The sequence below is a fragment of the Corapipo altera genome, unplaced genomic scaffold, assembly GCF_003945725.1.
Source record: "Corapipo altera isolate COAL_440 unplaced genomic scaffold, ASM394572v1 79, whole genome shotgun sequence".
NCBI classification, from domain to species: Eukaryota; Metazoa; Chordata; class Aves; order Passeriformes; family Pipridae; genus Corapipo; species Corapipo altera.
Window position 1 is genome coordinate 2946475 of NW_020884927.1, and position 14590 is coordinate 2961064.

Consider the following 14590-nt stretch of genomic DNA (forward strand, 5'->3'; position numbering starts at 1 on the left):
TTTCTTTCCGCCCTGTTTCTGTCGCTGCGGCAGCGCCGCGGGGCCCGGCGGGTCCGGGCTTTTGGAACCGCACGTTTGTGCCTCTGGGGTGGCGTCGGCCCGCTGAGTCTCTGTCATCCTTTCTGCCAGGGGATTTTGAGCAGAGTGTCGCGACCGGGCCGGCCCAGGGATCCGGGATCGGGAACGGGCGGGGGCGCGCCGGGGCCGCTGCGCGCTCCCGCAGTGCGCTCCCGCTGGCCAATGGGAAGCGGCCGGGGGAGAGGCAGCCAATGGGCGGCGAGTCCATCGCCCTCTCGCGCGCGGCGGACCCGGAAGCGGTCAGAGCGGGGCCACGTGGGGCCGGAGCGGGGCGGGAGCGGGGCCGAACGTGCGCGGCCATGGAGCTGCTGCCCCGCAGCCCCGCGGAGTTCGGCTCCGCACGGTACTGGGACCGCTTCTTCCGCCAGCGCGGGGAGCGCGCCTTCGAGTGGTACGGGGCCTTCCCGGAGCTCTGCCCCGTCCTGCACAAGTATGTGCGGCCCCGCGACAAGGTGAGCCCCGTGCGTCCCCAGTGCCCTGTGCCCGGGCCGAGTCTCCCCTGGGCTCCTTCTGGGGTTGTTTAGCATGGAGAAGAGGACGCTCAAGGGTGACCTTATAACTCTACAGCTCCCTGAAATGAGGTTGTGGCCAGGTGAGGGTTGGGCTCTTCTCCCAAGCAAGCAGCGACAGGACGAGAGGACGCAGTCTCAAGCTGCACCAGAGGAGGTTTAGGTTGAACATTAGGAGGAATTTCTTCACACAAAGGGTGCTTAGACATTGGAATAGACTGCCCAGAGAGGTGGTGGAGTCACTGTCCCAGGAGGTGTTTAAGGAAGGACTGGATGTGGCACTTGGTGCAATTGTTTAGTTGATATGGTGGTGTTGGGTCACAGGTTGGACTCGAAGATCTCAGATATCTTTTCCAATGCAATTGATTTTGTGTGATTTGATGTGTGAGTTCTGTGCTTTTCTGTCCCACTGTAAACTGCCATTGTGTGTTGACACAGATGATGTGAATTCCCCAGTGTGCCACAGCAAGAACACAGGAGAGACCCCTGGGTTACTTTGGTCTGGGGAGCTCTAGGGGGTAAAACACTCAGATCGTTCCCAGAGGAGATGCAGCAGGTCCGTTGCTTCTGTGCCCATGTGACTTTTCTCTATGAATCTGTCGTCTTAGGGCCCAGAGAGTGGTTTTGCAGGTGCTGTGGGTGTGGTTTTCACAGAGGGCTCATAGCCGTGGCTGATATTTGCTCATGAAGTGCTTTGGGGTCATGTTTCCAGGGGTTTCTCACCATCCCACTGCTCTTGTGCCTTGCCCCAGGTTCTCGTGGTGGGCTGTGGGAACTCTGAGCTGAGCGAGCAGATGTACGACGTGGGAATGTGCGAGGACATCGTGAACATCGACATCAGCGACGCCGTGATCCGCCAGATGCAGGAGCGGAGCGGGAGCAGGAGGCCAAAGATGAGCTACCTGCTCATGGACATGCTTCAGATGGACTTCCCTGACGGCCACTTCCAGGTGGTCCTGGACAAAGGCACGCTGGATGCCCTCCTTACTGATGAAGAGGAGGCCACTCTGGCCAAGGTGGACCAGATGTTTGCCGAGATCAGCCGGGTGCTGCAGGTGGGAGGGCGCTACCTCTGCGTGTCCTTGGCTCAAGCCCATGTGCTGAAGAAAGCAGTGGAATACTTCTCCCGGGAAGGCTGGGTCGTGCGTGTCCATCAGGTGGCCGGCAGCGGGGACAACCAGCAGTTTGTCCTACCAGTCTTTGTCTATGTCATGACAAAATTCAGGAAGATCCCTGGCTCGGCACCACAGATCCTGGAGATCTGCCCCGAGGAGCAGGACAAGCCGATGCGGGTGGAGAGCGTGGAGCGACTGGTGGCAGCGGTGAAGGACAGGCAGCATTATGCCCTGCTCTGCAGCCAGCTGAGCAAAACCCCCTGCAGGGAACAGGTTTCCCTGGATCTGTGTGACAAGGAGAGCGGGAAGCCTCGCTACACACTGCATGTGGTTGACAGCCCCTCGGTGAAACCTTCCCGGGAAAATCGCTTTGCCATCTTCATCAGTGAGTACAGCCTGTCCTGCCTGCAACGAGATGGTGCTCTGGCCAGGAGCTGCAAATGGCCAGCCCTTCAGGCCTTGTTGAGTTTGGGACTGGAGAGGGAAATAACCCACCTGTGGGGGGTTCAATTGTTGTTTTAGTCCTGGCTTTGTGGTGGGACGTGTTTGCCTGGTGGTGCAAGCAGGGACCTGACACAGAGCTTGCTGGCTGCATCTCACAGCAGAGGGACACTGCCTGTCCTGCCTCCAAGGGGGTGATTCCTGCCTTGATGCTGGCTGCACCACAGCTGGGAGGGCGTCTCTGCTCTGTGTGGGTGTCCTGACTTGCAGGGCTGGGCTGCTGGGGCTGCACTTGGCTTTTGTGCTTGCACCTCACAGAGATGTGTCAGGCTCTGCCAGTGGTGCTGTTCCCCCCCTGCACACCTGCAAAGCTGGGGCTTAGCACAGCCTGGAGACAGGTCATGAGGCTATTGGACACCCCTTGTAATGAGACATGGCTTTTCCAGCCTCCTGCATGAGCCTGCTCAAAACGGGAGCTCCTGGCTCTCTTGATGGTTGCAGTGCACGGCTCTAGTCACACAGTGGTACCTCCTTATGATGTCTTGCCATTCCCTGTGGCTCCTCCCTTGGAGGTTCGGGTGGTTGCCCCTGGGACCAGGAGCAGCCCAGGCTGATGGCATCCCCTTCTGCAGTTCCACAGGGCAGAGAAACCGAGTGGCTCTTTGGCACAGAGGAGGGACGGAGGCAGCTGGCCACCAGTGCGGGCTTTGGGCGCCTGGTCACCGTGGCCCTTCACAGGGAGCAGCACTACGAGGGCATGGCTGGCATCCAGGCAGAGCTGTCAGGGAAGGTGATGGAGCTGGCCCCACCAGGCCTCCCTGCCCGGCAGCAGGTGAGCCCCCACTGCCCAAACCCCTGGATTGGCTTCCCCAAAACCGAGAACAAGCTGGTTATTTTCCAGCAGTGAATCCCTCTTCTCCAAGGGAGACCAAGCTGCAAGGTGTGAGCTGGCTGCCTTGGTGGGCAGGAGACTGGCTTCAGGTGTAGCTCTTCCTGGTTTTCCTTCCAGCTGTCTACCTTTGCTTGGAGGCAGATTCAGTGTGAAATCCTTCCCCTCACAAACCCAGCATCCCAAGAAAATCGGGCATCCCAAAACCCTGAGAGCAGCCTCTTCTTAATCATGGCTTTAACTTCTGCTCATCCTGTCTCCTTCCTTCCCCAACTCCCCAAACCTGAGCTCTTGCAAGAAGTCATGAGGTGTTTGCTCCCTGTACCCCCAACACACGGATGGGAGTGAAGCCAGCGCAGGTCCTCAGCTCTCCTGTGGCATCCCACTGCTCCCGCCTTGTGTCCACTTCGTCCAATGGCTCCGTAGCCATTGTCAGGACAGCGGGAACGCCAGGCTCTGTTTTTGTAGTCTTTGCTTCCTCACACCAGTCACTGTCCTTCCTGCAGGTGCCCTTCCTGTCCGTGGGAGGGGACATTGGGGTGCGGGCGGTGCGGCACCAGGACACCAGCCCCCTGAGCGGGGAGTACGTGGTGGAGGACGTGAAGGGAGACGGCACCTGCTACTTCCGCCGCCTCATCTTCCTCCGCAACAGGAACGTGGTGCAGTCAGAGGCCCGGCTCCTGGCTCCCACACCTCTCCCAGGTACCTGGGGTAGCCAGGAAAGGGCAGGGGCCAAGGCTGATTTTTTTTTGGGGGTGACAGAGATGAGATGGAGGTCCTTCTGGGACCTACCTGCCTTGTCCCAGAGCAGCTCTGGGAGCTGTTTTGCGCTGGGGGTGGGGCAGGGCTGGGGGTGGCTAGTCCCCAGAAGGCACCTCTGTCTCCCACCTCGCCTTACCAGCTGGTGTCTCCTGTCATTCAGGCCAGAAGAAACGGAGGAAAGACAAGAAGAAACCCAGCCCTGCTGAGCCACCTGCAGCCATCGACAAGAGCTACCTGTGCTGTGAGCACCACAAGGCCATGGTCGCAGGGCTCTGCCTGCTGGGGGGCCCTGACCCCCTCCCAGGTGACAAGACCAGCAGTGAGAGGCTGTGCTGGGGGCAGGTGCGCCTGTGTCCCCACACCCCAGCTCCTTGGGGAATGGCTTTTCTGGCCCCATGCACCCTTCCCAAAGCGATTTGTGGACGGCGGGTGGGATGAGCAGTGGGGGCAGGGCATCCTGGTGGCTCACTGGGTGTTCTCCATTGGCAGGAGCCTCGCTGGCAGTGCTGGTGGTGGGGCTTGGTGGTGGCAGCCTGCCCCTCTTCATCCATGACTACTTCTCACAGGCCCATGTGGCCGTGGTGGAGATTGACCCCTCCATGCTGGAGGTGGCGACGCGCTGGTTCGGCTTCTCCCAGGGTGACCGGATGCAAGTGCACGTCTCCGACGGCCTGGACTACGTGGCCAAGCTGGCAGCTGAAGGTACCTTCTTGGGGAGCATTCTGGGTACCCCATCAAGTCTGGTGGGAGGCATGCTGAAGACTGAGGTCCTGGGCTGTTTTCACCCCCTGCTTCCCATCCCTGCCCATCTCCTGCTTTTTGTCACAGTCTCCAGCCTCACCAGGTCTCTGCAGCTCACAGCCTGTCCTTGCCTAGTGTGCAGGGGACCTTAGATTTGTTGCCTTCCTCAGCACCAAGGGCTGCTGCTGTGGGTTTCATTTGGAAAGAGAAACCCCAGGAGAGAGAAGAGACCCATAACATGGCAGAGGGGATGTCTGAACCATCCCATTTGTTGCCTCCCTATCGTGTGTGGTTCACTTGTCCCATGGGATAACAACTCTCTGTGCTTCCTCCTGAAGCCCCAGCCCAGTATGATGCCATCATGTTCGACGTGGACAGCAAAGACCTCACGGTGGGGATGAGCTGCCCACCCCCAGCCTTTGTGGAAAAGCCCTTCCTGCAGAAAGTTAAAACCATCCTCAAGCCAGAAGGTAAGAGGGGAGATCTGGCTGTGTCCCCGTGGCCAGGCTGGCTGGCTCTGTGTGGAGCTGGGGCTGTGCCACCGTTTCTCATCCTGGAGAATAGTGGCCACAGACAGCATTGCTGTGTGGCATCTGCTTCTCCTGGTGGGTCCTGGATCCGAGTGTTTCGCTGGGTGTTGTGCCAGCAGGGTGGAGCAGGTGACCTGCAGCACTGCTGGGTCAGGCAGGCTGAGACATCCCAGGGGGCCAGGAAGGGTTGCTGGAAGCAGAGGGTGTAGGCGGTACCTGAGAACAGATCGTGGCCACCCACGACCCATGTGGCAGCAGGGACATGGAGCTGGGCCAAGGGTACCAGGGGGATGCTGGTACTCCTCGTGCTGCCGTGGGGGAGACATTTGCACTGTGGTGGCACCAATTCAGCTGTATTCCCACAGGGAGCAGGGTGGTGTACACAGGCTGAACTCCCACCCCTCTCCTCCTGCTGCAGGAATCTTTGTGCTCAACCTGGTGTGCCGTGATGCCCGGCTGAAGGAGTCTGTCCTGGCCACCCTCAGGGATGTCTTCCCGCTGCTCTACACGCGTCACATCGAAGGGGAGGTCAACGAGATCCTGTTCTGCCAGCCCAGCCCCGAGGGCCGGCGGGACCCTGCGGAGCTGGGGGCACGTGCCCGGGCACTGGAGGGGGCCCTGCGGGAGCCGGGGCGCCCCTGGGACAGCTCATACGTACTGGCAGACATGCTGCAGGCTGTCAGGATCCTCTGAGAGGGGCTCCTCAGGACGGGCTGAGACGCTGCTCAAGAGAGTGCTCCTCATGTGGGTGCCTTGGCCCCACAGCAGAGGGGTGCCCGTGGCTGGGACTGCCACCCCTGGGGGACATGTGCTGGCCTGGGGCTGCCTGAGGGATGAACTGGCATGGGAAGGTGCTTCCTGCAGCGTGACTCCCTAGGAAGCGGTCTGGGACTGAGGAGGGCTGTGCAGCCCAAGGGACAGTGTTGAACTGGTGAGGGGAGGAAGGTGCTGTGGGACTGGCAGGACTGTGGGTTTGGGTCTGTCCCCGTTGTTTCCCCACTGTGGGAAAAACATCCCTCCAACCACCTCTTTCCCCTCCAGCACAGTGCCTTCTCTCTGATGCTGCCTTTGCCTCTCCAGCGTCCCTGGTGTCTCTGCAGAGCCCCAGCACTGCCCCAAGCCTGGTTGTGGATATGTGTGGGTGGGCTGTGAGAATAAAGTGCTCAGGGCTGCTCTGAGGCCTGCAGTGCTTTGCTAGGGCTAATTTCTGAAGCACCCACACCCTGGAAAAGGTACAGTCACCTCTGCACCTCAAGGACATGTCCTGGGGACAGGCAGCTGCCCCTTAAGCACCGCTGCCCTCTCACCACTTGCCCTCCAAACTGGACCCCACTGTGTTTCACTCTTCTGCATCTCTCCAGCTATCACCACTGAACTGAGACCTGTAACACCCTGAGACCCAAAACCTTCTCTCCCCTGGGCCAGCAGGGACCCAGCCCTGGGCTTGGGCCCCTGGCCACTCCAAACTGCTCACCCAGCTGGTGCAGGTCAGCCTTCCTGCAGGATGAAAAGGCAGCAGGAAAATACCCACTGGGGTGTTCCCACAGCACCCCGTTCCACCCTGGACACCTCCTTTGGCTCTCCCCGAGAAGTTTAGTTGAAGACCTGACCTGGTGTATCCTGGCTGGTTACAGAGCAGGAGACCTGCTGGTGTTCATATATTCATCAGAAGCTATTTTTGGGGGGCTTGTCTTTCTCCCCTGCAACAGCTGGTACCAAAATGAGTCTGAGACATGGTACCATGGATCAGCTTGCAGACAGCAAGTTGAAAACCTGCTCAGGCACTCTGATGCTTTGCCACTGATCCTGTACCCTCACTCCATGCTCCCTTCTACTGCTGGCAGCCTGAGCCAGGACATCTTTCTAGCAGCTGCTTCCCAAAGCAAACCCTCCACAGGCACCTTTCCACAGCCCAGGGAGATAACAACACATCAGAAGTAGGCTCAGGGAGGGATCTCACCTAGCCCTTAGTATGGAGGCAATAGCAGCCGTGTCTTGGAGCCATCTCCCAGCTTTGCAGCCCATGCACCCTGTCCCACAGGGATGTGGGGTGATGTCATGCCCCTCATCAGCCTCTCCTTCCTCCACAGAAGGATCCAGCTTTCCTCCATCTGGGAAATCCTCCTTCCCTTAGAAAGCAAAGTGAGAGGGTGCACGAGCCTGAGAGTTTGCAGTTCACCAGCTCCATGGGGCCATGGAAAGCACATCCCAAGGGCTCCCACCCCGGTGAGGACCCTATACTGATGGGGACCCTAAACCAGTGGGGACCATGGCCACTCCACTGATGCAGGAGATGGGGCTGTTAGTGCCCAGGAGACCCTATGTCAACCATGCTGACAGTGAGCATGTCCCTCTGACAGGCCCCTCTGTGCCTGTATTTTAATTTTAATTTTCCAGCAGGTTCTACTTCGGGAACCACTCTTCAGATCCCTTCTCTCATGCCACCCGCTTTATTCCCCTTCAGTTAGAGGGACAAATCTCTGCCCTACTTTCTTCCTGGGCTGGCCTGCTTCTATGCAGAGGGAGCAGATGCTTTTTTTAATAAGTGCTTTTGATGGTTCCCAGGCACGGGAGAGCAGGGCTGGCCTGCTCCCTGCCTCAGATAAAGGCTACCACTGTGGGTAGGTGCCCTCTGTCGCTTGGCACCCTGTCACTCCTGTAGTGTGTTTTCCTCCTCCTGTAGCGTGTTTGAGGCAGCACATGGGCAATGGGAGGGACAAGGCTGGAGCTTGAGCTGGGTGGAAGTCTGCCTGCCCCCACACAGTTAGTTTCTAAAGCTTCTCTGTGATGAGCACTGTTTTGAAAGATATCTATTATCCACCCAGCTTAGCAATGGCAAATTTCTCAACTGGATCAGCAGTGCTGCATTTAGGCTATTTTTAACTTAGTATGCAATTCTCAACATAATTCCAACGACATAGGTTTGTGTGTATGCCCTTTATTTCACCAAAACCATCTCCTTTCTTCCCCAGGAGCTCATACAAAGGCTGCCTTCATCCCTCCCTTGTCCAGTCCTGCCTTTCTGTTGTGCTTCCCAAATGCTGCGTAACGCCACATCCTGGTGGAAAAACAAAAGCCATCTATTAGAAACAATGTAAGGATGAAATCTCAGTTCGTTGCAGCTGTCCTTGCGGCTACAAGTTTGGTCTGGAAATAAATTTCAGCTGGAAAACTGGCAAATTCATGAGTGCTGCAAATACACAAAATCTTCCTCTGCAGGTAAAATGCTCCAAGGCTGAAAAATTGACACGTTGTAAATATTTCTCTGCTGGCAGCCAAAACGTGCAGCTAATGTATATGTTTGGCAACTGTGTGTTCTGTTGAGTGTTTTGGCAATATACTCATGTTTACATCCCTTACTCCTCACTTACTTCCTTTGCAGCGTAGGCACGCTGTAAGTGGCGGGATAGAAACAAGCTCTGCTGTCACTTAGCAACCTCCACTGGCGCCAAGATGTTGACTTCTTCCTTTCTGGTTTTCCCAGCACAGAAACAGACCGGTGCATAACTCATCCCATGGCTCAGGTGTGAGGCTGTAGCCAGCTGGGGATGTTGGTCTGGTGCAGTCCCAATCCTTCTCAAAGCATCACATCCCCGTCCTGCTGCCACTCCAGTGAATGAGACACAGGGAGTTGATGGGTCAGCCCTGGGATTCCTGATCTCAGGTGGAGGGATGCAGCTGGCCATGCCCAGCCATGGAAGCTCTTTGGCCCCGGGGTGACCGTGTGGGCAGGCAGCTGGCAGGACAGTGACACTGTGAGGCAGGCAGAGGTGGGATGCCACACAGACACCCCAGATGGTATAAACCTCTTCAGGTGTCACAACACAGGTCCCTGCTCTGCAGAAGGACTGGAAGTGGCTGGGCTCTAGGGAAGAGATTGGAGGTGGACAGGGGACATACTGTCACCAGCTGAAAGTACATCAAGCAGCTGGGAGAGATTTTGCAGTAATAAAAGCTGCAGGGACTAAGTGCTGAGGCTGATTCCCTTCACCTGGGAAGAGCCTGGCTACCTGGTGATGCTGCTGCTGTCCAGGCATGGCAGGGTCACATCACAGCAAGGGCTGCACCAGCCATTTCCCGGAGGGTGGAAGCATATGGGGAGTGTTTTGGACATGAAATCTTCCCTTGGGGAAGCACTTGGCTTGCCTGGCTTTGTGACCAAGGAAGCAGGCGTGCTGCCAGGCTGCAGTGAGGGAGTACAGCTCTTTCCTGGGGTGCTCAGGGCAGCTGGGAAACGTCTCTGCAGGCTGCAATGCAGCACAGTACCCTTTTTCTACCCTGGAACTGGATGCACCCGACTAAAGAATGCAGCTGGAGGTCACAGGGCAGGAGAGAGGAGAGATGGGACAGAGACTGGGTTGTCACTGTCCCACGATCAGTGAGTCAGCAGTGCCCCAGGCTGTGGGGGGAAGGCAGAAAGCACATCCTTTTTACAGGGAGAAATGCTGCAGCCACTACTTCTAATCACAGCTCTGCGGCCGCTCTGACTTTCTTTCACTGGCTTGAATTCTGTCTTTTGCAGCTTCAAGGTCTGAGCTCTGGAGCTCTGCTCCTGGCAGGTACACAGGCACAGTGCTGGCTGGCACCTTCGTGCAGCTCCACTGCAGAGCCAGGTGCTGCTGAGAACCTGGGAACTCCCCCTGCACGGGCTCCTTGGCTACACCTCCCCCTGCTCTGTGCTGATCAGCTGCCTGAAAAGCTCTGCAAGACTCTGGGTTTGTATCTGAAGCAAGAAGGAGGTGAGGAAAGTCCCTGGGGAGAAGAGCAAGTGTGGAGGAACCCGCCTCTTCTTAATTCTTCCTGGGGAGAGGATGCAGCCTCCTCTGTGCTCTGCTCCCCACAGGGTCCTGCCTGCTCTGCCGGCTGGGGGATCCTGCCTGGCTCTTCACTGCAGGCATCTGCAAGTCTGCTCTGATATTTTATATACAACTCATTTTTCATGAAGGGAATTGCACTGGTGTGTGTTTATAAAGCAGCCTGGGGACCTGATCCAAATGTCCTCAGCTTTAACGTCATGCTGCCTGCTTAGGGAGAAGTGTCTGTGGGTAAGTTTGTGGCCTTGAATGCTACAGCTGCACCCTGAAGCCAGGCTATTTTTGCCATATATTTTTCTGAAAGTCATGGCAGGACAAACTTGCTGTCTGTAGGCTTGATCTGAAATGCGCTGGGGGCTTTAACAGGGCTAGGAGGCCCTGGCCAGGCTGCTGGTGACATCTGACATCAGACCATGCTGATGGAGTTGGCACGTCACCCTGGGGAGCAGGGCAGCCTTCCTGCTGTGCCAGGGGAGGTGGTTTTCTCTGCTTGCTGAGCCTGGCACATGGCAAAATGAAATGACAAATATTGTGGGGCACAACTGAGCAGAGGGTAAAAGTAGATTGTGTTTAGCTGGTTAACCAGTGAGCAGCTCTATGCTCCTGAGGATCACACTCAGTTGTTCCCCAGAAAACAGTTTCTTGCATGGCCCCCTGACACTGCTTTGGGTCTTATATTTCATGGTTATTCATTACATGAACCTTTGCAATGGTCTCTGATAGCAGTACCCCTGTTTCCTTTAATTTAGCCACTATGAATCTTGGCAAATTCAAAAAGCCAGGCTGGGCTCCACACGGGGGTTTGGAACAAGCCATCCAGAGAAGTCATTTAGGAAAAGCAGAGACCTGAAGATACACTTGGGTGCCCTTCCTCTCTCCTTCACTGCTCTCTTGGAATTGTTGGAAAAACGAGCACCCTCACGATAATAGGGGCATGTATAATGAAAATGTTTGTGCTTTTTCCAGAAGATGGGAAATCTACCCTTGGCTGCTTGTAGCTTTTTTTCTGAGGGGAGAGTGGATTTTTGTAAGTGATGGAGTCGTGGGGTGAGTGTGGTGACTTGGCAGCTTTAACTCTGCTTCACCAGACAGAAAGTTTGATTCATGAACTTCCCAGACTTGGGGGAATAACTCAGACTTTTCATAGTCTAAGGTGTTTTCTTAATTTATGTTATTTTAATCATGGAAGCAAACAAAGATGTAATCTAAAGACTGGAAGGGAAAGGACAGGTTATCCTTAGGTTATCAGGTGTGCATAGCGTTACTCCTCAGGCATCGTGCCTTTTCCAATCTTCATTTGTCTCCTGTGGAGGTGCAATTCTATTGCCAGGCTGCTCTTCTACGGATCTTAATTATTTCATGGGGGCAGCACACAGTGCTCTGATGCTCAGACGAGGCTGATTTGGCCAGAATGTGATCCTGTTCTTCCCGGCTTCCAGCCTCCGTAGAAACCCGTGAACTGGAGGAAGGCCAGGCAGCTACTCTAGTGCCTCCTGGCATAGCCTGCTTTCTCAGGAGTGGGGAAAGAAATAATCATGCTGCTAATTGGCATAATTATGTCAATAACTCCCAGGCCCCATCTAGATAGAAATGATGGCAAGGCTTTTCCCAGATGCTGTGGTCTAACTGCAGCGGCAAAGCCTGCATTATGCCGATTAAAAACTGTTCATTTGTTTCCAGAGTTATAAGTTAGTCTGTTGTAGGGAGTAATTTTTCACACTTATTGGGAGTTCTGGCCAAGAAGTTTTGATAATCCTCCAGATCATTAGTCTCCGTCAGCCTGCGGGATGTTCACAGTTCCCTTTTGTTTTGCTTTGCATGCTGAGTGAGGCCGGTGTCTGGTTTAATACAGAGGATAACTTTTATCGCTGCAGGACTCCAAAGCCTGTGTTTTGGATATTTTCATGTTGTGACTGCTGCCAGTAATCACAGATAAACCTCATCTCTGTTGTTTGCCTGAGCTCTTAGCCTCAGTGTGCATTTTTAAATTGAACCCACTGCAGCAACATGGCTTGGATCTTGTTGTTGCTTCCCAGCCTGTTCCTGAGCCATCCACCTGCTGCCAGCTCAGCCAGACCCATCTCCTTGGGCCTGCCCTGCCACGGCTCTGGTGAAGGTGACTGACCTGCCAGCACTCCACCCATGGCCGAGTGTCTGTAAGGTTTGCCAGGGACACTCACGTGCTACAGGGATGGATCGTGGTTCCTGCTGCTCCTGTTCCCATTGCAGGCAGGAGCTGGGAGGAATTCAGCCACTGGGACTGCTCCAAAATTCCCCGCTCTGCAGATTGGGAAGTGCTGAAGCCAGCTGTCTGCCAGGTCCCATGCCGGCCAGCGGAACCTGGCTCCTCCATGGGCTCCCAGTTTGGCCCTCTTCCCAGTCCAGTGACAGAAGTCATTGAGGAAGAGGGCATGGAAACCTCTCCTGGGTGCCGGAGGGGGCCGCAGTCCTGTGTTCAGGGGCTCTCAAGGGACACTGCGGCCCCTTCCACCAGCAGGAGGGGGTGGCCAGCTGGGATCAAGGGGAAGCCTGATGGCCTCATGGTCAGTGTGCTGACCTGGGCAAACTGTGCACCTGGTGCCTGAGGGTCCCAGCACCACAGATGGCTTTTCCTCAGGCAGGGATAGAATCACAGAATGGGTCAGGTTGGAAGGGACCACAGCGGGTCATCTGGTCCAACCTCCTTGCATAAGAAGGGTCATCCTAGAGCACATGGCACAGGATTGAGTTCAGATGGTTCTGGAATGTCTCCAGTGAGGGAGACTCCACGCCCTCTAGGCATCTGTTCCAGTGTGTGGTCAACCACACAGTGAAAAATTTCTTCCTTGTATTCAGGTGGAACTTCCTGTGCATCAGTTTCTGCCCATTGTGTCTCATCCTAGTGGTTGGCACCACAGAGAAGAGCCTGGCTCCATCTCCTTGGCATCCCCCTTTTAGATATTTATAAATATCTAAAGCTGGGTGTACTTAAAGTGCTGGTATCTAAAGCTGGGATGAGCCCACCCAGCCACTTGAGTTGTCAGTGGGGGCTCCAGAATGCCAGGAGGACCCCACGGATGCTCCCTGTGAGCAGCTGCCCCGGGACAGTGACTGGCAGGAGGCTCTGCTGGTGTCCCCACAGAAAGAGCAGAAAGGACCCCCCCACCACCTCGGGCTCCCGTGGCTCAGCCCTTCTTGGTGGTGCTGTAAAATGTAGAATATGTAAAAATTCTCTTAAGAAAAGACATTCTTTGATGTTTAATCTCTGTATACTTTCAAGCCTAATCAGCAAGAAAGGAGATTTAATCCGTGAAACAAATAGCAAGCTGTAAGTGATGTCCTGATGTTAGAAAGATAAATTACTTGTCAGTAGAATTGCCTTGTTAAGGTTTAGGGCTTGATTTGTTTCAATGAGCTCAGACCTAGGGGGAGGTTACCGAAGCTCGGGAAGAAGGATGTACCGCTGATAGTGGACACAAAGAATTCAGAATGTATGGTTTACAAGGACATTTGGCAGAACCACCAAGATAAGGAAGAAACCAATAAAGTCAACTCAGCAACTGTGCTGAAATCATCTCTGACTGGGTAACAGGCAATTCTGGCAGGGGCAGATCACAGCCACGGATTCACAGACCACCAATCCAGGAATCCCACCAGCTCAGAAAAAGAGAAAGACGGAGCATGCGGACTGATTACCATGAGAAACGAGAGCATCATTAACCCATGGAAGATAGAGTACTAATTAACAGGACAACCAGGCAACTTGTAGCCGATGAACACTAATGCCGTGTTGTTTGCTAAAATGTGAAAACTTTTGGTAGTCGTCGTGAATGGCAAAAGGACTTGCCACCCAGCCCCCCTTTCTGCACAGAACTGTAAATAAATCACACACCTCGACTCTGTGTGCGGACCAGCCTCGTAAACACCGGGAAAAAGCACCAATTCTGGGACAACAGCGGGACCCGCACCGGGAGAGGGCGTGCCCTCCCCACGGAGGCCCCGCCCCCAAGCCCGGAGGAGGGGCGCATGCGCAGTGCGCCGCCCGTTACCTGTCAGCGGCGGCGGGTGGAGGAGGCGGCGGGTGGAGGAGGCGGCGGCGGGATGGAGGGGCTCATCCCGCTGGTCAACCGGCTGCAGGACGCCTTCGCGGCGCTGGGCCAGAACTGCCTGCTCGACCTGCCACAGATCGCGGTGGTGGGCGGGCAGAGCGCCGGCAAGAGCTCCGTGCTGGAGAACTGCGTCTCCAGGTGAGAGGCGGCGGGCGCGGACCCCCCCCTTCCCCCGCGCTCCCGTACACACATACACGCGCACACGCGCGCGCCCCCGACCCCGGGGCTCGCGCCCTTCCCAACGGTCGCGGCGCGCGCCCCCCCCCCCCCCCCAGCGACGGGGTTGGGGGGGGGCGGGCACGGGCGGGGGAGGGCCCGGGCGGGTTGGTTTGGGGGGGTTTCGCGGGGGCCCGTCCGCGGCTCCGACATCCCTTCCCCAGGTGTGCTCGGTGCCCTCCCGGGGTTGCCGCGGGGGTGGCGAGGCGGGCCCTGGCCCGGCGGTGCCCGCTATGCGATGTGCGCGCTGCGGGGAAGGCGCCGCGGCTCCGCTGCGAGCGCGTTCGTGCGCCCGGTGTGTGTGTGTGTGTGTATGTATGTGTGCATGTATGTATGTATGTATGTATGTGTGTGTGTATGTGTTGACCGCTGTCCGAAGGGCACACGGTGTTTAAAGCCCCAAACCC

General features: G+C 56.2%; 2 protein-coding genes and 1 long non-coding RNA gene across 13 annotated transcripts in view; 2 read left to right on the forward strand and 1 right to left on the reverse strand.

The window, feature by feature from the left end:
• The first annotated feature begins 350 nt into the window (after positions 1–350).
• On the forward strand, positions 351–6243 carry EEF1AKNMT (eEF1A lysine and N-terminal methyltransferase). 3 transcript variants are annotated; one of them, XR_003530163.1, is made up of 8 exons: positions 351–530; positions 1340–2087; positions 2776–2975; positions 3539–3734; positions 3955–4136; positions 4284–4496; positions 4874–5005; positions 5484–5594. XR_003530163.1 is itself a non-coding variant. In XM_027658464.1 (8 exons), the coding sequence occupies exons 1-8, from the start codon at positions 378–380 to the stop codon at positions 5756–5758; spliced, it is 2022 nt and encodes a 673-aa protein (XP_027514265.1). In that variant the 5' UTR covers positions 351–377; the 3' UTR covers positions 5759–6243. The 3 variants fall into 3 exon arrangements, 2 of the variants coding, with proteins under 2 accessions (XP_027514265.1, XP_027514264.1); XM_027658464.1 differs by having other exon boundaries at positions 4361–4496; positions 5484–6243; XM_027658463.1 differs by having other exon boundaries at positions 3955–4098; positions 5484–6243.
• A 1740-nt stretch (positions 6244–7983) lies between these two features.
• On the reverse strand, positions 7984–14020 carry LOC113954307. Its single transcript, XR_003530167.1, has 2 exons — positions 13908–14020; positions 7984–8123 (listed from the first exon to the last, which is right to left on the reverse strand). It is a non-coding gene; the product is annotated as an uncharacterized LOC113954307 (long non-coding RNA).
• The window catches only part of DNM3 (dynamin 3), a 171236-nt gene continuing 170561 nt past the window's right edge, over positions 13916–14590 (forward strand). For all 9 annotated transcript variants that reach the window (XR_003530162.1, XM_027658458.1, XM_027658453.1 and 6 more), the window contains exon 1: positions 13916–14105. Coding sequence is in view for 8 of the 9 variants with exons in the window: in XM_027658458.1 (XP_027514259.1) it covers positions 13960–14105 (146 nt within the window). In the remaining variant the exon portion in view is untranslated. The remainder of the gene's footprint in view (positions 14106–14590) is intronic.